General features: G+C 52.3%; 8 protein-coding genes across 9 annotated transcripts in view; 6 read left to right on the plus strand and 2 right to left on the minus strand.

Annotated features, from left to right (window-relative positions):
- Nucleotides 1–218: 218 nt before the first annotated feature.
- Nucleotides 219–958, plus strand: H257_11218 (hypothetical protein). Its single transcript, XM_009838097.1, has 4 exons — nucleotides 219–355; nucleotides 403–555; nucleotides 608–733; nucleotides 780–958. Exons 1-4 carry the CDS (start codon nucleotides 242–244, stop codon nucleotides 891–893), a joined length of 507 nt encoding a protein of 168 aa, XP_009836399.1. The 5' UTR covers nucleotides 219–241; the 3' UTR covers nucleotides 894–958.
- Nucleotides 959–1,419: 461 nt separating this feature from the next.
- H257_11219 lies at nucleotides 1,420–5,706 on the plus strand. 2 transcript variants are annotated; one of them, XM_009838099.1, is made up of 3 exons: nucleotides 1,420–4,147; nucleotides 4,851–4,963; nucleotides 5,022–5,706. In XM_009838099.1, exons 1-3 carry the CDS (start codon nucleotides 1,507–1,509, stop codon nucleotides 5,592–5,594), a joined length of 3,327 nt encoding a protein of 1,108 aa, XP_009836401.1. In that variant the 5' UTR covers nucleotides 1,420–1,506; the 3' UTR covers nucleotides 5,595–5,706. The 2 variants fall into 2 exon arrangements, with proteins under 2 accessions (XP_009836401.1, XP_009836400.1); XM_009838098.1 differs by having other exon boundaries at nucleotides 4,851–5,706.
- A 1,569-nt stretch (nucleotides 5,707–7,275) lies between these two features.
- H257_11220 (hypothetical protein) lies at nucleotides 7,276–9,016 on the plus strand (the record flags this gene model as incomplete). The annotated part of the gene is made up of 2 exons (XM_009838100.1): nucleotides 7,276–8,175; nucleotides 8,205–9,016. The coding sequence occupies exons 1-2, from the start codon at nucleotides 7,290–7,292 to the stop codon at nucleotides 9,014–9,016; spliced, it is 1,698 nt and encodes a 565-aa protein (XP_009836402.1). The 5' UTR covers nucleotides 7,276–7,289.
- Nucleotides 9,017–9,278: 262 nt separating this feature from the next.
- Nucleotides 9,279–11,081, minus strand: H257_11221 (hypothetical protein). Its single transcript, XM_009838101.1, has one exon. The coding sequence runs from the start codon at nucleotides 10,968–10,970 to the stop codon at nucleotides 9,336–9,338; it is 1,635 nt and encodes a 544-aa protein (XP_009836403.1). The 5' UTR covers nucleotides 10,971–11,081; the 3' UTR covers nucleotides 9,279–9,335.
- A 672-nt stretch (nucleotides 11,082–11,753) lies between these two features.
- On the plus strand, nucleotides 11,754–13,622 carry H257_11222 (hypothetical protein). Its single transcript, XM_009838102.1, has one exon. It carries the CDS (start codon nucleotides 11,787–11,789, stop codon nucleotides 13,461–13,463), a length of 1,677 nt encoding a protein of 558 aa, XP_009836404.1. The 5' UTR covers nucleotides 11,754–11,786; the 3' UTR covers nucleotides 13,464–13,622.
- Nucleotides 13,623–13,755: 133 nt separating this feature from the next.
- On the minus strand, nucleotides 13,756–15,416 carry H257_11223 (hypothetical protein). The gene has a single exon (XM_009838103.1). It carries the CDS (start codon nucleotides 15,395–15,397, stop codon nucleotides 13,796–13,798), a length of 1,602 nt encoding a protein of 533 aa, XP_009836405.1. The 5' UTR covers nucleotides 15,398–15,416; the 3' UTR covers nucleotides 13,756–13,795.
- Nucleotides 15,417–15,736: 320 nt separating this feature from the next.
- H257_11224 (hypothetical protein) lies at nucleotides 15,737–17,831 on the plus strand. Its single transcript, XM_009838104.1, has one exon. The coding sequence runs from the start codon at nucleotides 15,873–15,875 to the stop codon at nucleotides 17,559–17,561; it is 1,689 nt and encodes a 562-aa protein (XP_009836406.1). The 5' UTR covers nucleotides 15,737–15,872; the 3' UTR covers nucleotides 17,562–17,831.
- A 1,542-nt stretch (nucleotides 17,832–19,373) lies between these two features.
- Nucleotides 19,374–19,769, plus strand: part of H257_11225 (hypothetical protein) — a gene marked incomplete at both ends in the record, with an annotated part of 1,835 nt that continues 1,439 nt past the window's right edge. The window contains one exon of the mRNA XM_009838105.1: nucleotides 19,374–19,717. Coding sequence (XP_009836407.1) covers nucleotides 19,374–19,717 — 344 coding nt within the window. The remainder of the gene's footprint in view (nucleotides 19,718–19,769) is intronic.

Consider the following 19,769-nt stretch of genomic DNA (forward strand, 5'->3'; position numbering starts at 1 on the left):
ATGGACACATGACTGTGGGGATCATAGGATGGTTAGCTTTGTTATTGCTTTTAATCGTGCTGGTGGAGCTAGTCACGCAAACAGTGGGCTTGAAATTCAGGTTTGTCATGACGTGAAAGGTCATTTTGGCGGAATTTTGGAGATTTTTTCTGATAAAAACAACCGTATCAGCGGCCTGTGATTGGCTAGAATTTCGGTAGCCGTTACATTTCGTTGTTCTGGAGAGTACATCATAGTAACGATGGCGGCGAAGGAGGACCGGCGGCGGGTGTTCTTGTTGCCACAGCGCATGCCGTTTGTCAGTGGCATGACTAATCGCTACGACGATGAGTTCCCAATGGAGCTGGAAGGAATGGTATGATATCTTTCCAAGTACTGGCGATTGTAACGCGTGAGATGCAGGTGCCGGAAGCGCACTTCGCCCAAGCTATCAACCAAATCAACAACACCCTCACAGACTATTGGCCATGCTTCTTCTGCGTGTGCTGTGGCTACCTATGCTGCATCTGTACGGGCGGGTTGTCCTTACTGTGCCCCTACATGTGCATCAGTGACGTACGCCTCCCCAGTATGCTCCTTGCACGATATGTACTAACTGCTTCTACAGGCCGAGCAATACACCCGTACGCTGATCGACCGCATTAACATTCGACCTTGCTTCAAGGATGCAGACATTCAGTGGAAACTTGTCAAGAGATGCTGTCGATCCTGGGTTGAGATATCTATTCCCGTGGTAAGCCGTTGATCTTTCCCTTCTTGTCCTCATCATGGCGACGTAGAAACCCCAAACACACGATCCTGTGGTGGGAGCGTACCAGACGGTACTGGCAGTGCCCATTGCCGCCACATCCGCCAACAGCAAGCTCTATGGAAGTTCCGAAGCGGTGGTTTAAAGTGTCATGTGATGTGTCTTGATAATGTATCAGTACTATGCTTTCCTGAGATTCGCGAATCGTTTTCGTATGATTGAAAGGGCTTGCAAGTCGTTGCAAGGGCGACATGTAGTCGATGACGTTCGCCCATGGAAGCGGTCCTCGATGCAATTCTGAATGTCGGCTCGACATGCCCAAACATCGGCGGTGATGTGCGTGCGCCTAATGCAGTGCGACATGGTGCAGTTTGTGCTCGTATCCAAGGCCGCGTGCATGCAGTCGCACAAGCCATCACGAAGTGGCTTCTTCAGATTATAACGTTGGAGCGCGAAATCGGCCTCAGATTCCCGGCATTCGAACGTTTGATTGGTTACAAATTCCTTTTACTAGCCAATCAAATGTAGTCAATTAGTTGTACGTTTCTACCATTGGCTATAATGATTCCTTTTTTACCTGGTTTCCTCTATATTTTTATATATCGTACTGTAAGTCGAAATGCGGGACCTGTAAAAATACATCTTTGTGATCCAATGGCATATCCATACAAATAGGGGGTCTTGACTTTCCCTTTCCCATCGCCGCCGCCGCGTCCGTCCTTTCTGCATACAACCGTTGGAAGAGGTAACGTCGTAGCATGGATTCGAATGAACTCAAGCAAGTGGAGATGCTGTGCACGGCGTTGTACCAGTCAAGCAACGAAATGGAACGGTCCATGGCCCAGCAAAGCATCCTAGCATTGCAAAGTTCTGCCGAGCACATTCCGCGATGCCAGTATATCTTGGACAACTCCACGTGCATGTATGCATTGCTAGTCGCGAGCACGAGTTTGACGAAGCTCATCTCGACGCACTGGAACAATTTCACGCCGTCCCAACGCATCGACATCCGCAACTACGTGCTGGCGTACTTGGCGCAGAAAGGGCCGAACCTTGAAAAGTACGTGACCACGTCGCTCATTCAGCTCGTATGCCGCCTGACCAAGTTTGGCTGGTTCGACGACGAGCAATTCCGCGAGCTCAACCACGAAGTGTCCAAGTTCCTCCAAGCCACGGTGGACCACTGCATCATCGGGCTGCAAATTCTCAACGAACTCGTGACCGAGATGAACCAGCCCGTGAGCGGACGCAACCTGACGTTCCACCGCAAGATCGCCGTGGCCTTCCGCGAAGCATCCTTGTACCACATATTCCAAGTCGCGCTCACCACGGTCAAGACACTCCAGATGAAAAACATCCCCGGCGCGTCGCCCGACCAGGAGAGCCGCATGGCCGACTTGGCGTTGAACCTGGCGATCAAGTGCTTGTCGTTTGACTTCATCGGCACGAACCCGGACGAATCGTCGGAAGATGCCGGCGCGTTGCAAGTGCCGTCGTCGTGGCGGCTGCTCATCCAAGAACCTGAAACGATGCAGCTCCTGTTTGACTTTTACCACAGCTCCGCCGCGCCCAATTCCGCGCGATGCCTCGAAGCGCTCATGCTGCTGGCATCCGTGCGTCGGTCGCTGTTTGCGCCAGACAAGGAGCGCGCCACCTTTTTATCGCACTTGTTGGCCGGCATCTGCCGAATCATCTCTACGCAGCAAGGACTGTCCGAACAGGACAACTACCACGAGTTTTGCCGCCTCCTGGGTCGACTCAAGTCCAACTACCAGCTCTCCGAGTTGATGAAAGCCGACTCGTTTCAAGAATGGATGGACCTGACGCCGACGTTCACAGTGAAGTCGTTTCAGCAGTGGCAATGGAGCGCCAACTCGATCCACTACCTCCTTGGGCTGTGGTCCCGCCTCGTTGCGGCCTTGCCGTACGTACGCGCCGAGCGCAATGGCGCGGCGTCCGTGAGCTTCCTCGATCAAGCGATTCCCCGCATCGTGCAGTCATATGTCCAATCGCGGCTCGATTCGGCGCAGCAAGTGAGCCAAGACGATGGCCTCGACGACCCCCTCGACGACGAAGGCAGCTTGTCAGAACAGTTTGACAAACTGCCCACGATCTGCCACTACAACTACCGCCAAATCGGCGATTACATGCTGCAAGTATTCGATTCGCTGCACGCGCAATACCAGAACGTGGTGACCAACTCGATGGGCGGCGATGACGGCAATGCCGACGATGATGATGATAGCATGACCCGCGGCCTCAACGGACTCGAGATGCAGCTGGCGTGGCTGATTTACATTGTCGGGTCTGTTATCGGCGGCCACTCGTACACGTCGGCGCAGCTCAACGACGGCGACGAGCTCGTGGACGCGGACTTGTGCCAGCGAGTGTTTCGCACGATGAAGGTGGTCGAGCATCGGCTGATCAACTCTGGCGGCGCGCGCAAGTGCCACGTGCACTTGGAGCTGGCGCTGCTGCATTTCTTTAGCTACTTTCGGCGGTCATATATTGGCGAGCAGCACGGCATGCCGTCCATGTCACAGCTGACCGTCACGTCCCCGACTGCGGCCTCGTCGTCCGCTGAAAATTCCATGTCGGCCAAGCACAAGTCGTACCAGCGCATGTTTGAGCGCATGGGATGCGGCGATCACACCGTCGTCGTCAACATGATTGTCACGCATGTGGGCCAGAATCTAAAGTTTTGGGGCGACGACGAGCGCGTGATTTCGCAGACGCTGACTTTGTTTCTCGATATTGCGTCGGGGTACTCGTCGGGGAAGCTGCTGCTCGGGCTGGACACGGTGCAGTACTTGATTAGCCACCCCACGGCGGAAGAGTTTCCGTTTCTGGCTGTACCGTCCAATACGCGGCACCGCACGAGCTTCCACAGCACGATCTCGAGGCTGCTGTTTACGACCGCGTTCGACGAGTCCACGGACCGCTTTGACGAGTACATTGCGCCCCTCGAACAAGTGCTCGCGAAGCTCATGCACATCCAAAACTACCGCCACCCGGACGTCCGCGAAGCCATCATCGGCATGTGCCGAGACCTCCGCGGTGTATTTATTTCGACGCACAACAAACGCACGTACAACGCCATGTTTGATCTGCTCTACCCCACGTACATGCCGGTGTTCACCAAGGCGGCCGAGGTCTGGTATGACACGCCCAGTGTCATGAACGCGCTGCTCAAGTTCCTCCAAGAACTCGCGTACAACAAGTCGCAGCGCGTAGTGTTTGACCAGAGCTCGCCCAATGGCATTTTGCTCTTTCGAGAGCTCAGCCGCGTGATTGTGGCGTACGGCACGCGCATCCTCAACCACCCCGTCCACCGAGACGCGTACGCGGAAAAGTACAAGGGCATGTCGTTGTGCATGGGCATCTTGTTTCGCGCACTGGGTACGTACATGACACATATGGATCGGATTGTTGTGTTGAGATGGATGTGGAAATATCGTCTATGGATTGGTGTAACGAACGTATTGATATATTGAAATCGTCCAGGGATTGTTTATGTTAAAATATGATTGTATATGTTGGAATCTTCCATAGATTTTGATGCGTTTTTGGGGATTTTGAAAATATTCCTGGGCTTGAATATTTTTTAAATATGTTTAGGTTTATATAGTTTGAAATCCTTCGTTTTAGGTGTATCTATTTTGATATAGTCAAGGGATTATATTTTTTAAATAGTTTTAGGTATATATTTTGAAATAGTCGAGGGATTATCTATTTTGATATAGTTTTAGCTATTTTGGTATAGTCCAGGGATGATATATATCCCTTGACTATATCAAAAAAGGGATTGTATGTTTTGAAATATGTTTGTGACTATATATATTGTGGATTCGATACGAATTTCCAGACCCCGTCGAATCGAATAATCACGAATTGACGCTATTGGCTAATCCACTTTTGAGTGCATTTGATTGGCCCTTATATAAAGGACAAGTATATTCAACCAATCAGAACTCCAGCGTGATTCACTATCGATTCGACAAATAGCGCGAATGTTGGAAGTTTATAGCGAATTCACAATATATATATATATATTTGGAATCGTTATCTGAAAAGCAGCCGATGACAACATGGTTGACGGTAGGCGGCAATTATGTGAATTTCGGCGTGTTCAAACTGTACAACGATGCTGCATGGGATCAAGCGCTCGAAGTGTGCTTGCAACTGGCACTGGCGATTCCGTTGGACGAACTCATGGTATTGTCGTCGAAATATTTATTTATTTATTCCTGTTGTTGTTTATGTATGATATTAGACATATCCCAAGGTCAAGACGACGTACTTTTTCTTTTTGGAGATGCTGTTTCGCAACCAGATCGTGTCGGTGGTATCGCTCGAGTCGTCGGTGTTTTCGCAGCTGGTGCAGAGTTTGCACGAAGGCGTCAACTCGTACGACTTGACGATCGCGGCGCAGTGCGCGACGGCGGTGGACCACTTGGCTTCGTTGTACTACCACGAAACCAAAAAGAAGAAGGACTCACCCGTCAAGCACGCGCTGGCGATGCACTTGCAAGCGTACCCGTCGCTGTGGTCGACGCTGTTGTCGTCGCTGTTTAACATTTTGATTTATGGCGATGCGACGTCCCAGTGGGCGCTGTCGCGGCCGATTCTGTCGCTGTCTTTGTGCAGTCCGGACGCACTGACGGCGTACCAGCACAGCATCGCCGCGTCGCAAGGCACCGACCAGCACAAGGCCCAAGTGGACGATGCGTTCACCCGACTGTATCAGGAGATCCTGCCGTCGCTCGAAGCGTCCAACCGCGACCGATTCACGCAAAAACTGGGCCAGTTTCGGAATACGCTGCGTAGCTTTTTGACCATCTCGTAGAAATAACCACATCCCAAACAAGTGACAATAGGATGTGTGATGTGCAATCGACGCTACGAAACGAAGGACGAGTAACTTACCGCTACTGTAGCTACTGTACATATCATTGATCCCCACCTACTAGAAGTAAATATTGGCCTTTTCAGCTGAAATTTGGACTGTGATTCGATTTACTCAAAGTTAGATTTTAAGTTTATGCAATATATAGTATACGCATTTGAAGATGAACATTTGAACTGGGCCAAATTATACTATTTCAATAGTAGTAGTAATGTGTAGTATACGCATTTGACAGTGAAGATGAACATTTGAACTGGGCCAAACTATACTACTACTATTTTAATAGTAGTAGTATCGATTACTATAATATTAAAATAGTAATCGATGATTAGTTGAAAATTTAACGTAAAAGTCCATAATACAGAATTCGTAAGGTGAAACAGTAGGTTTTAGTAGGCTCGCAAGGTGAGCTGCCTTACGAATTCCATAAATCGATCTGAAATAGTTCAAATTTTATTGAATGAAGCTTCATCTTTGTATGGAATAATTTAAATTCCTCTAAACGCATCTTTTTGATGAATTCGTAAGGCAGGCTGCCTTACCAAATTTCTGTCCAATTATATGATAGAAAGGTGAAAATAACTGGCCAATAATAGGATCGTTCTATTCTCTTTGCTACATTGCTAGCTGTAGCTTGTGAGCTACAGTACTACCGGTAGAATGCGATCCCTTGCTCCTATCCGCACGCTTGAGCCTGGGCGATGGTCATGCAGTATGACTTGGTCCTCGTCTTGTCGCAGCATAGGTAGTGGTTGTTCTTGGCGTAGTGGGCGCTCTGGTGGAAGTGCTGGGCTCGGGTGCCGTCGCACATGCCCCCGACCTTGGTCGACTTATTAGTTTTGCATCTTGGCATAAACCAAGTAATCACATGGGCCAAGCTCGTCAACTACTGGTACTGTAAATAGGTCGTTTACAGCAATTTACTCGTTGATCCTGAAACCCCGAAACGTCGCGGGCAAACGACTTGATTTGGTCAAATTTTTGGTGACTATGCCCCGATGATATGATTCTTACTGACGGTAGTTTTACCCATCACTTCCTCATTTTGACTTGGAAGGACCTTGGGTGTTGGCCCCAGTCCACCGAAACCATGAAGTAGTAGTAGTAGTGATGCTGCTGGACCTTCCTAACGAGAAATTCGCATCGACCATGCGTGACTTCAATAAGCACTAAGGAAACATGCGAGTGAGTGTACTCGAGAGTGCGATTAACTGCTGACATGAGCATTAAGCTGATGGTGGCATGAGTTGTTTGAGTCGCTGGGAACGGTACTTCTGCATTTTTGAAGTCGATAAAAATGATCGTCTTGACCAATAATATGGCAAAGAAACCATGATGCACTCTGATTGGTTAATAATTAGAAGTAAGGCCTGCCACCTTACGAATTCCACAAACAAGTCAATTTAAGAACACTTTTTCCGAGAGCACTTTCGATAAACTGAATACTAGAAGTATCTGTCTGTTGTGTGTTTGCAGTACAATACAATACAGTTGTACTGTACGTATAGTAGTTAGGATTCCCCTGTGGGATTGCTTTACTAACAATACTGTACCTTCAAGTTAAATTCCCCTTGTCAAGTGCTCCATCATTCCATCATTTTGTAATCGTACCAGTTGCAATTTTACCGATTCGACATGGGGTTGTGTTGGACGTTTGTGGCGCTGACCTGTCTGGGCCTTTGTGTCACTGGACAGCACACGACGGCCACCTCCGCCGCCCACCGCATCCACGCCCTGCCTGGCTACAGCCCCCCCACCGACTTTGACCAGTTCGCAGGCCACTTGTCCCTGCCCAGCTCCAACCACTCGAACCAGTTATTTTACTGGCTTGTGGAAAAATCTTCCAACGCCACAGCCAACCAAAGGGATACATCGCCCCTGGTGCTATGGTTGAATGGGGGGCCTGGATGTTCGTCCCTCACTGGCCTCTTCACCGAGCTCGGCCCGTTCGTCGTCCAGCCAGACTTGACCTTGCTTCGCAACCCGTACGCCTGGAACCGACACATGAACATCCTGTTCGTCGAGTCGCCTTTGGGGGTCGGGTTCAGTGCCCCAAGAGTGTCGTCCTCGGCCGACTACAACGACAAATTCAAAGCGGCTCGGCTCACGGAATTCCTCGTCGAGTTTATCCAAGCGTACCCTTGGTACGCTGGTCGAGATTTGTACGTGACCGGGGAAAGCTACGCGGGTATGTACATCCCCCACTTGGTGGAGCAACTACTGGACCACCAGAGGAGACATGCCAACGACAGCCAGGAGGACGACTTTGTCCAGTTGAAGGGTTTTGCAATTGGCAACCCCATCACCGACCACGTGATAGACAACACTGCGTTCTTGGAGTACTACTACACCCACGGCATGATCTCGATCGAAGCGTACGCCCAAGTCCGCCAAGCGTGCAACTCGACAGCCTTGCTAGCGCAGTATTCTGGCATCTGGGCCACATACAACCTGTCCAAGCATCCTTGTGCGGTGGCTGTGAACGCGGCCATGACGGAGGCAGACACGACACATTTGAACCGTACGATATTTACGCCGACGTGTGCGTAGAGTCGCAGCTGTCGACTGCACCACACCAACGTCATCCAGTCCGTCGCCCGAGCGTTCATCGGGGGGCCACGGGGGGGCCTTGTGTGGACAAGTACACCCAAGCGTACCTCGGCCAACGGTCCGTCCAAGTGGCGATTCACGTGCTTTCCGACAACGCCGATACCTTTCCGTGGCGGTCGTGCCAAGACGACATCACCGACGACTTGTACCAGCGCACGATGTCGGTACTGCCGCTCTACCCCAAGCTGTTGGAACACCAGCAGCAGCTCCGCGTGCTCATTTACAGCGGCGATGCCGACTCAATGGTCAACTTTATGGGCACCCAGCGGTGGATTTCTACTCGAGATGGCCTTGGCCTGACTGTGACGAACAAGTGGAAGGCCTGGTTTGGTCCAGACAAGCAATTGGCAGGGTACACACAAGCGTACGACAAGGGGCTAACGTACAGCACTGTCAAGGGGGCGGGGCACATGGTACCGGCTACGAGGCCGCTACATGCGCTGTACATGATCGAGTGCTTTGTGTTTGGACTAGAAGCGTGCCAACGCTTGACCTACCCCGTGGATAGCTTGGAGTACTTGACTGGCGATACCGCCACCTTTGTCAGCGATGACGAGGACGACGAAACGACCCCAACGACGAGTCTGATCCAGTGGTGGCACTATGTGACTTGGTATGCGGTCATACTGGTGGCCACAGTGTGTTGTATGGCTGGCATCAAGCGCAAGGCGGCGGCGGCGCAACCACGATATGCAGCGTTGAATAATGCTGGGATGGGCAAACATCCACAGTACGACAGTGCCACGTCATGACTATATCGTACTAGTATCAAGAGCTAACGTTAGTTAGTATTCGTGGTTCCATCAATATTGCCATCTTGCATGCAATGATCATTATTATTGTAAATCTCGTTGAAATATTTTTAAAAATATACTGTCCTCCACCCCGAAACCCCGAACATCTATAGAGGTCGGTCGTGCCGACTTATTTCTACTGCGTGTGTGTGTGGGGGGGGGGGGCGTTGCAAAGCACAGTCTGTCAACAATATCTAAAGAACGTAAAACAACGCATAACTTCCAGTGACGACGTCGACCTATATTAGTGTATGTGTGGTCCAATCAAGTGTCCTGCCTAGTTAGTAGTCGATGCAGATGCGTACAAGGGCTTGGCGTCGCCATTGAGGGCCGAGTACTTTGGTTTGTTGGCGAGTCGGTTCACGGCTACGACACCCGCCACCGTGCCGAGAGCCAGCACAGAGTACCACACAGCATACTGCCACGTAGTCACGCCAGACCCATCCTCCTCGACTTCGTCGTCGCCGTCGTCGGGCGTGTACACCACATTTTGACCCGTCAAGTACTCCAAGTTGTCTTGGGGGTAATCAACCCAACTGTTGCACTTGTCATGTCCATACACAAAGCACTCAAACATGTACAGCGCATGCAGCGGCCGCACCGCCGGCACCATGTGGCCCGCGCCTTTGACGGTCGTAAAGTTGAGGCCGGCGTAGCCTTCCGTGTAGCCCGCCACTTGGTTATCAGGGCCAAACCAGGCCTTCCACTTGGTTTGAACCGTGAGGTTGAGCCCTTCCGTGGTGATCCAGCGCTGGGTCCCGATGAAGTTAACGATCGCGTCGGCATCCCCGCTGTAAATAAGCGCCTTCAATCCCTTGGACAAGATCGTCGGGTACAGGTGCAGCGATGACTTGCTGCGGTTGTATTGGAGGTTGGCACTCCCAGCGCAGTTCTTCCAGTCGACGTGGGGACCGGCAACGTGAATGGCGGCTTGCACTGCCGGTTGCCGGAGGTAGCTCTGCGTGAACTGGTCCGTGCATGGGCCAATGTTGCCGCGATGCATCGGTCGAACGTTCTTATACTGCAGGGCGTTGCCCTGGTCGTTCTGCAGCAAGCACACGTCGCCGTAGATGTAGTACGGATTCAGCGACCCAGAGTCCGCCTCGTCCATGGCAGCGTGCACGGCTTTGGCGCAGGGAGTGTCTGCCGAGTCGTCGGAGAACACGCCGGCGTACGCGGCCAGCCCCGACTTGTTGCAAGTAGACTGGATAGTTGCATACTCTTCAATCGAGATTAACCCGTGCGTGTAGTAGTAGTCCAAGTACGCAGCGTTGTCGATGGCTTCGTCCGTGTAGGGGTTGCCAATCGCAAACCCCTTCAAGTTGATGCCACTCACGGGGGTACTGACCAAGTTGTGGACAAGGAACGGAATGTACATGCCGCCGTAGCTCTCGCCCGTGATGTAAAAGTCTCGGCCGTGCAACGACGGGTACGCTGCGAGAAACTGCTCGAGGAACTCCCGCGCGCGGGCACTGGTGAAGTCGTCGTTGTAGTCGGTCGCGTTCAGGAACGGCTGGCTAAAGCCCACACCCGCGGGGCTCTCTAGGAACACCATGTTGGTCTTGCGGTTCCACGCGTACTTGTTGCGCTTGACTGACAAGTCCCGCTCGACGACAAAAGGGCCGAGCTCGGTGAAGAATCCGCCGAGGGACGAGCAGCCAGGGCCGCCATTGAGCCACAACACAATCGGATCGGTGGACGGATTCGACTGAGACTCGACGTACCAGTAAAACATCTCTTGGCCGTTGCTTGGCAGCGCGAGTCGGCCGGCGTACTGGTTAAAGTCGATCGGCGTCTTGTCGTTGTACCCAGGAAGGTCTGTGATCTTGTGCGCGTCTTGGATGGAAGGGTTGGCCGCGATGACGACGATGGACGCGAGTGCGCCGACGAGGTGCGCGAGCCGGAACACCATGGGGATCTATCTCTGTGTGACGTGAAGGAAGGCAATGCAAAAGTGGAGGAAGTGTAGTAGTAGGTGGGTGGGTGGTCAGTGTCTCGTTCGGTGGCGCAGATCGGAACGACGAAGATGGGAAAGTACCCAATGAGACGGCGGAAAAATCGAAGTTGGCACCAGAGTCGGAAGATCGCATGGCGGGTCGCTAGACAGGCGGCAAGTACCTTCCTCGGGCTTCCACGTCACGAACAAGTGCAACCTGCATCGAGATGGACGACGGACGGGGGCAAAGTGCATGATGCTTGGATTCGAGCTAGGAAACTTGAGGTGAACGAGTATGTATCTCAACAGTACACTGTAAATACTCTACTGTATACGTGGAGGAGGAGGATGCTCGGGGTGTATCCATATTCGTGGCCCATATGATTTGTCAATGACTAATTCCCTGAGAGCAACAGTGTCACTGTGCTTACGTAATCATTTCACTTGGTCTTATGATGTGGTACTGGTAGTCAAATGCAATGTAAGACACAGCAACAACACATCTCCGATAGGGGATACAGTGTAAATGTTAAGTGCATTTCAGTGGTGATTACAGTAGTGATATCTAACACCACTGAGATGCAACTTTTCGCAACTTATCCCGGGGGAAGACGACAAGGTTCCGTGGTTTCAGGCTACTATGCCAGGAAATGATTAACGTTAAGTTACTCAAACAGGGTTAACAATATAGTAGTACTCAATTCGGATTAATCAAGGCAAAGTTGAAGTTCACTGTAGATCCAGTGGATGATTGCCAGTCCGAGGGGACTCGACTGGCTGCACTTGCTTCGAATGATGCGTCGAAGTCGTCAGTTCTTCAGCTGTTGCCACCCACCCAACACAAAATGTGTTGCCATTGTCAAGAGGATGAGGGCCTCACTTTTGAACTCGCCATACATGCCGTCGTTCTTGTGGGCTGCGCTGGCCGCGCTAATCGTCGCCGCTGACCCCGTGGCTGGGTACGTGGCCGAGCACAAGATCACGTCGCTGCCCAACTACAACGACGACAAACCCATCAACTTTGACCAGTACGCCGGCCACTTGGCGCTGCCGTCCACGGGCCAGCGCATGTTTTACTGGCTCGTCGAAGCAGAAACCAACCCCGACACCGCTCCCATCGCGCTCTGGCTCAACGGCGGGCCCGGCTGCTCGTCGCTCGTGGGATTCTTTACCGAAAACGGCCCTTTCGTCGTTGCGTCCGACTTGTCCGTCAAGCGAAATCCGTACGCATGGAATCGGCACATGAACATGGTGTACCTGGACTCGCCCGCCGGCGTCGGCTTCAGCAAGCCGCTGCTGAACGCGTCCGACTACAACAACGACGTAACGACCGCGCGGATCTTTGAGTTCCTCGGAGTGTTCTTCGATGCGTACCCGACGTACCAGAAGCGGCCGTTCTACGTCACGGGCGAGAGCTACAATGGCATGTACATCCCGTACTTGGTGCATCAGATGGTGGCAAAGCCCAAGCCTACGATCAACCTGGCAGGGTTTGCTATTGGCAACGCCTACACTGACACCCATATCGACGGCAAGGCGTACTACGACTGGATCTATAGCCACGCACTCATCTCTTTGGACACGTACACTGCATTGAAAACCCATTGCCATGACGACATCAGCGAATGCTCTGACGGCACGAAGCAGTGCTCCCCAGAATGTCACGCCGCGCTGCATGAGTCCAGGGTTTCTTCCGACATTGGCCACTTGAATGAGTACTACATCTACGGTGACGTGTGCTTGCTCAACTCGACCAAGCAAACCCAATCCTTTACCTACCACCGCGTCCGCCCCAGCGTCCGCGGCAACATTGGGCCGTGCGCCGACGTCTTCACGCAGGCGTACCTTCGCCTACCCCAAGTCCAGCAAGCCGTGCATGTGACCGACGGCCTCGTAGCATGGATCGAATGCAACGACGACGTGTCCCGCGTGTTCACGGGGTCGGCGTCGGCGCTCGACAAGTACCCGCTGATCCTGTCCAAGGGACTCAAGGTGCTCATCTACAGCGGGGACGCCGACTCCAACACTAACTTTATCGGGTCCGAGCGGTGGCTCACGTCCGAGGGGCTGCAGTTGCCAGTTGTATCCAAGTGGAAGTCGTGGTTTGGCCCTGACAAACAGCTCGCGGGGTACACACAGGGGTACCAGGGTCTGAACTACTCGACGGTCAAGGGTGCGGGGCACATGGTGCCGGCTACTCGACCCCTGCACGGGTTGTACTTGATCGAGTGTTTTATCCACGGCCAAGACGTGTGTGACAAGGAGCTGCAGTACCCCGTAGACCGACTCGAGTACGTAAGTGGGCTCGTGACCAGCGTCGAGAGCCAGCATGTGACACCGGCCGAGTGGCTGGCACTGGTGCTGCCGCTCGTGGTGGCGGTGGGTGCTGTGACGTGGTATGCGTGGTGGAAGCGCGTGCTGGTGTTGGGCAAGAAAACGCTACCTTCGACCAAAGGCAGCATTAACTAAGGCATTAAGTACACTATCATCAGGTACTGTAGGTGGTTGGTAATTGACAGTGAATGGCTGGCTGGCTGCATCGACAGTACTTTGCGATTCTGCTCAAACATACTCTGGAGTACTAGTATTCGTGAGAGCTATTGGCCAAAGTTACAAGTATTCGTGAGAGCTATTGGCCAAAGTTACAAGTTCAGGCGTATGTACTCAACGCTTGTACGTACACTACTTCGCGAAGTATTATACCTATTGGGTAGACTGCGACACTGTGGCATACATACTGTAGTACTATTAATAGAACATAGTGAATTACTGTAATAGCAATGCTCTGGTAGTGTGTATGATTACAGTTTTGTGTACTCCTTGGTGCGGCGGTCCTGTAGCTTCTTGGCGAGGACGATAATGGCAATCCCAGCAAACACGACAAGCATCCCGTACAAACTCCAGTTGAGAACCACGTCGTCGCGTGGTCCAGTATTGGACGCGCTTCCGCTGTCGTCGATGTAGGCAACGTCGTCTCCAGTCAGATACTCCACATTATCTTTGGGGTACATCCATGTGTCACAGGTCGATTGGCCAAACACAAAGCACTCAAACATGTACAGCGCATGCAGCGGTTTCGTGGCTGGAACCATGTGGCCCGCCCCTTTTACCGTCTTAAACGTGAGTCCGCCGGCATACTCCTCCGAATACCCCGCGAGCTGCTTGTCCGGGCCAAACCACGCCCGCCATTGGCTAGTCACATTCAAGCGGAGTCCTCTCGAAGAAATCCATCGCTGGGTGCCCATAAAGTTGACCACCATGTCCGCATCGCCGCTGTAAATCAGGGCTTTGATTCCAGCAGCTAAGATCGCAGGGTACAACTCCATGGACGACGCGCTCTTCTGGTAAAGTTCTTCTACGGGGTCGCTGCAGCTCGACCACTCGATGACGTCAGCATTGGCCAAATGTAGCGCTTGCTGGACGAGTGGCTGGCGCAAGTAAGCTACGGTGAATGTATCGGCACACGGCGTCATCACTACACGACTATGTGTAGAGGGGAAGTTCCGGTACTTGTAAGGATACGCTTGGGAGTTGTTGAGCAGACACACGTCGCCATAGATGTAATATCGATTCAACGCTGGCTCGTCGATGGATAGAATTCCATCTTGGAGGGCTGCTTCGCATGCTGCCGAGCAGTTGGCACTGGACACGACGCATCGGCCAACGTTGTCCCCACAAGCCGCACCGACAGCCATGTAATTCTCCAGCGAAATCAGCCCGTGGGTGTAGTAGTAGTCCACGTACGAGTTGTGGTCAATCTCGTAGTTGGTGGAAGGGTTGCCAATGAGAAACCCAGCCAAGTGGACCTTCGGCAGCGGCGACGCGAGCAACTTGGTGATGAGGAACGGAATGTACCGACCCGCATAGCTTTCCCCGGCAATGTAGAACGGCCGGTATTGAAACGACGGGTACGCATCGAAGAACACGCGGAGGAACTCGTGGGTGTTGGCGGCCGTCGTGTGGTCGTTGTAGTCGGACGAGGTTAACAGGGGCTGGCTAAACCCGACGCCAGCCGGAGCCTCGAGGAAGACCATGTTCGCGTGACGGTTCCACGCGTACTTGTTGCGCTTGACGGTCAAGTCAGACTGGACGACAAACGGACCCAGTTCCGTGAAGAACCCACCGAGGGACGAGCAGCCAGGTCCCCCGTTCAGCCACAACACAATCGGGTCGGTTGCCGGGTCATCCTGCGATTCCACGAGCCAATAGAACAGCTCTTGACCCGAGCTCGGTAGCGGTAGGCGACCGGCATAGTGCTTAAAGTCGATGGGCGTCGAGTCGTTGTAGCCGGGAAGGTCGTGGATTTGGTGGTCAGGTGAACCTGGCGCCACACCCGCGGCTACGTAAGATGCCACTAGCCCAAGGCTGAATATAGCTCTGTAGAGGGGCATGCTGGAGGCCATCTTGAAATGGCAACGAAACTGGAGCTGTGCACTGCGTGCCCGTTGGTGAAAGATCGCAACGCACCAAGTTTACGTTATACTCACTGGGAATTAAACTGTTATGCGTTTTAGGTGTAAAACGCCGATCTTTCCGATCTTCAACCACACAGTGGGACGTTTTTGTCGTGGGTGAAACATGCAATGCGGATAGCATTCAAGCATTAATGAGCTTGAATTATAAAACGTTACACCACAGGCCTTTGGCTCGTCTGAATGCACATACATTCGGGTGGTCCCCCTGTTTGTAGCAATCGCATGACATGGTGTAGATTGCGTTTTTAGTTCACGAACTTAGTATTTGTGGACTTCAAGTTGATAAAAACGTTTCTTCAATGGATATAAACGCACACGTTTAACTTGCTGTGACGCCAGTGGATGGATTTCTGAGTATCCAAGTGACCAATCAAGGACGTCCCCTGGTGTGGTTGCTTCGTCAATGGCACTTCCGACTTCACCAGGTCACTCAAGCGCGATGCAGCTCATCATCAAGGCCGCCACCGCCGCGCTCTGTGCGATGATGTTGGCGACCATGGCCAGTGCTGCCAACGAAACGCTTACGGCGCACAAGATCGAGTCCCTGCCTGGGTACAACGACGACAAACCCATCAACTTTGACCAGTACGCAGGGTACTTGGTGCTGCCGAGCACGGGCCAAAAGATGTTTTACTGGTTTGTCGAGTCGGAATCGAACCCACAGCTCGACCCAGTGGTGTTGTGGCTCAACGGTGGCCCTGGTTGCTCGTCTCTCGGCGGGTTCTTCACCGAGCTCGGGCCATTCGTCGTCGAGAGCGACCTCAGCGTCAAGCGCAACCCGTATGCGTGGAACCGCAAGGCGAACATGCTGTTCCTGGAGAGCCCCGCCGGCGTCGGCTTCTCGTCGCCGCTTCTGAACGAGACCGACTACAACGACGTGACCACGGCCGCGCGCGCGCACGAGTTCCTCGAGCTCTGGTTTGCATCGTACTCGTCGTTCAAGAACCGGCACTTCTACGTCACGGGCGAAAGCTACGCTGGGCAGTACATTCCGTACCTGGTGCACAAGCTGATCAAGGAACCCCTCGACGGTGTCTCGCTCGTGGGCTTGGCCATCGGCAACCCCGTCACAGACGACACCATCGACGGCAACGCGTACATGGACTACTACTACTCGCACGGGATGATCTCGCTGGAAACGTACGAAGACATGACGGCCAAGTGCAAGGACCAGATTGGCGTCTACGCCGGCCTGTACGCGTCCTCTCCGTGCCTCCGCGACCCCAACGTGACCTGCTCCAACCCGTGCGAGGCCGCCGTCCGCGAGGCCATCATCTCTGCCGACCCTGACGACCAGGACCCGTACTACATCTACGGCGACATCTGCCTCATCGAGAACGACCAGATCGGCGCCTTGCAGTACCGCGAGTCTGCCGCGCTGCCGCGCCGCCCGCATACGCCATGCGCGGCCGAGTTCACGACGGCGTACCTTAACCTACCGGCAGTCCGGGATGCCATCCACGTGCATGCGACGGTGCCGGCGGCGTGGGGCAACTGCAACGACGCCGTGAGTCGGTCTTACCACCGCAGCACGTCCAGCTTGCCGCTGTATCCAGATATTCTCGCCACTGACCTCAAGACACTCATCTTTAGCGGAGACGCCGATTCGATTGTTAACTTTATCGGGACAGAACGCTGGCTTGGCGCGCAAGGGTTGCGCCTAAAAGTGGTCGACAAGTGGCAGGCCTGGTTTGGCCCTGACAAGCAGCTGGCTGGGTACACCCAAAAGTACGACGGGCTCACGTTTTCAACGGTCAAAGGCGCTGGCCACCTCGTCCCGGCCACGAAACCGCTGCACGGGCTGTACCTGTTTGAGTGCTTTTTGTATGGCAAGGAGCTGTGTGCAGCCTTTGACTACCCCACCGACAACTTGGAGTACCTCAGTGGAATCGTCACGAGTTCTGGAAACGACAAGAGTGACGTGGCAGCATCGGGACAGCCCAATGGAGCGTGGGCGGTGGCGTTCGTGGCACTCGGCGTGGGCTTGACCGTCTTGGGCAGCATCGGATACAAACGCTTTGTGAACCGGGGGCGTCAAGGTGAAGCGTACTCGACCTTGAACAAGCAACCAGTCCCGACCTACTCGGACTAAGCAACCTGGAATGGATTGAGTTGCATGTGTACTACATTCATTCATCTATGTTCGCCAACTACTACTACACCTTTTTTCTATTGACTTGGGACTTTTTTCAACGTTCTTGGCTTGGCGCTCATTCGAAAGGGCGATGTGTCCATTCATTTGGCCTTGTGGCCAATAGAATTGACACTTAGTGCCGCAACACCCTTTGAAATGTACCATACTACCAATGGAAAAGGCTCCATTACCCAGCAATGTCCCAAGTAGCATTTCGAATCTGCCGTGAGTTGTATCGAATATTCTAGAAGGTTGCAGTTGGGCGATCTTTTTTTCACTTTTCAAAATCGCATTCCGTGCAACAATGGAGAACGCTGCACCACAGACACGAGTACGACGTCGTCGCTCACCCCCTCGTCTGGAGTACTTCTACGGTCGTGCGGACCGAATGGAAGTAGGCATGTAGCTGTTTGCTGCAAGTTTCGATGATTTTATCTGCTTTTTTCATGCCGTCGCGTATTTGATAATATAATGTTATATTCGATCCAACTCCACTTCAAGAACGGCAGATTCGAAATGCTACTTGGGACATTGTTGGGTAGTGGAGCCTTTTCCATTGGTAGCATGGAAGTACATTTCAAAGGGTGTTGCGGCACTAAGTGTCAATTCTATTGGCCACAAGGCCAAATGAATGGACACATCGCCCTTTCGAATGAGCGCCAATCCAAGAACGTTGAAAAAAGTCCTAAGTCAATAGAAAAAAGGTGTAGTATAGCTTATTGTGCTTTCGAGTGAAATTTCGTGTTGTGGCGTGGTTTCTCGTTGGAATTTAAATCGATTTGATTGGCTACCTCAGATGAGCTCAAAATTATTAGCCAATCAAAACCTTCTAAAAGAAATTCAACCAATCAGATCGATTGTGGATCGGTTTGGTCGGCGCGATTCGATTGCACCCCCTCCCCAAATTTGTATCAAATCGACAATACTACTAGTACTAATAATACGAAGCACTGCCGGTAGTAAGTTATTAACGAGGCATGGGGAACGAATTCAACTTGTGCATTGATTGGCCTTGTGGCTAATAAGCCAAAAGCCATGGAAAGGTCCAAATCGAGTTCTAGCCCGGTTTGATTGGGTAATTTCTGAAACCACCATTTTGAATCAACCAATCGTTGGCAAGAATGGTAGAAGTGGAGTTTGGCGATGTTGAAAAGGTGCTGTAGACGCCAGAATGGGCAGTCAAGAATGGCGGCCAACTCGATTGCGGAAGTTGTATGTAGGGTTGCCGATAATCTCATGACATACAGCCAAGTGAAAATTCAATTTACAAGGCGTCAACAAGGGGGTGAAAGCGAGGTTGGTCCTGTCCCCGTCGGCTTGTCGTCTAACACAATAACATTCGCATACCGCATGTGATTTGGTGGAGAAGTAAGTGGTGACAATTGAGTTCATAGTTCTAAAATTGGCCAACGGAATTGCACGATTCGACAATTATATATACTTTTCATTCTATTTTTGGCCAATCGCGTCAAATTCGGAATTCACGACAATACAAGATGTAGGATCACAAGCACACAGCTAAGTGCAAACTGTCCATATCCAATTTAGTTCCTCGTAGTATTGGTCAATTTTAAACATCATATAGCCGCGCCGCTAGGCAAGTGAAAGCGAAACTATGCATGAAACCAGCACCGCGTGCAATTTTGGTAACATAATACACAATGGCGCGGCTAGGTCTACACAAATTTAATCCGGCCCGTTATGCGACGAGGGTCCAACTGGCACTTCGAATCCTGTCACTTCCTAACCACTGTCGTCTTCCTTGCCCTCATGACGCAAAGCTGCTGGCTGTTCTTTTCTCTTTTCCCCCTCTGGTTGACTTCGACCGTAGTTGCTTTGCAGCGTCTACGACCCCCTAACACCCACCAAATCCACGACCTTCCCGGCTACAACGACTCGACGCCCATCGACTTTAAGCACTATGCCGGTCGCCTACCGCTACCGAGCTCGGGTCAAGAGCTGTTCTATTGGCTCGTGGAATCGCAGGATGACCCGGCAACCGACCCGATTGTGTTGTGGCTGAACGGGGGACCTGGCTGCTCGTCCCTCGGTGGGTTCTTCACGGAACTGGGTCCGTTTGTCGTCCAGTCTGACTTGACCGTCAAGCGCAACAAGTACGCGTGGAACCGTCACGCGAACATGGTCTTCCTCGAGGCTCCGGCTGGC

The sequence above is a fragment of the Aphanomyces astaci genome, assembly GCF_000520075.1.
Source record: "Aphanomyces astaci strain APO3 unplaced genomic scaffold supercont1.32, whole genome shotgun sequence".
Lineage (NCBI taxonomy): Eukaryota > Oomycota > Saprolegniomycetes > Saprolegniales > Verrucalvaceae > Aphanomyces > Aphanomyces astaci.

Excerpts from the sequence above, each read along its gene's own strand:
- H257_11218 (XM_009838097.1), top strand. The coding sequence starts at position 242 with ATGGCGGCGAAGGAGGACCGGCGGCGGGTGTTCTTGTTGCCACAGCGC. Across the intron at positions 356-402 it reads CAATGGAGCTGGAAGGAATG|GTGCCGGAAGCGCACTTCGC; the intron begins GTATGATATCTT and ends CGTGAGATGCAG. Across the intron at positions 556-607 it reads CCTACATGTGCATCAGTGAC|GCCGAGCAATACACCCGTAC; the intron begins GTACGCCTCCCC and ends CTGCTTCTACAG.
- H257_11219 (XM_009838099.1), top strand. The coding sequence starts at position 1,507 with ATGGATTCGAATGAACTCAAGCAAGTGGAGATGCTGTGCACGGCGTTG. Across the intron at positions 4,148-4,850 it reads CATCTTGTTTCGCGCACTGG|GCGGCAATTATGTGAATTTC; the intron begins GTACGTACATGA and ends GGTTGACGGTAG. Across the intron at positions 4,964-5,021 it reads TTCCGTTGGACGAACTCATG|ACATATCCCAAGGTCAAGAC; the intron begins GTATTGTCGTCG and ends GTATGATATTAG.
- H257_11221 (XM_009838101.1), bottom strand. The coding sequence starts at position 10,970 with ATGGTGTTCCGGCTCGCGCACCTCGTCGGCGCACTCGCGTCCATCGTC.
- H257_11222 (XM_009838102.1), top strand. The coding sequence starts at position 11,787 with ATGATGCGTCGAAGTCGTCAGTTCTTCAGCTGTTGCCACCCACCCAAC.
- H257_11223 (XM_009838103.1), bottom strand. The coding sequence starts at position 15,397 with ATGGCCTCCAGCATGCCCCTCTACAGAGCTATATTCAGCCTTGGGCTA.
- H257_11224 (XM_009838104.1), top strand. The coding sequence starts at position 15,873 with ATGGCACTTCCGACTTCACCAGGTCACTCAAGCGCGATGCAGCTCATC.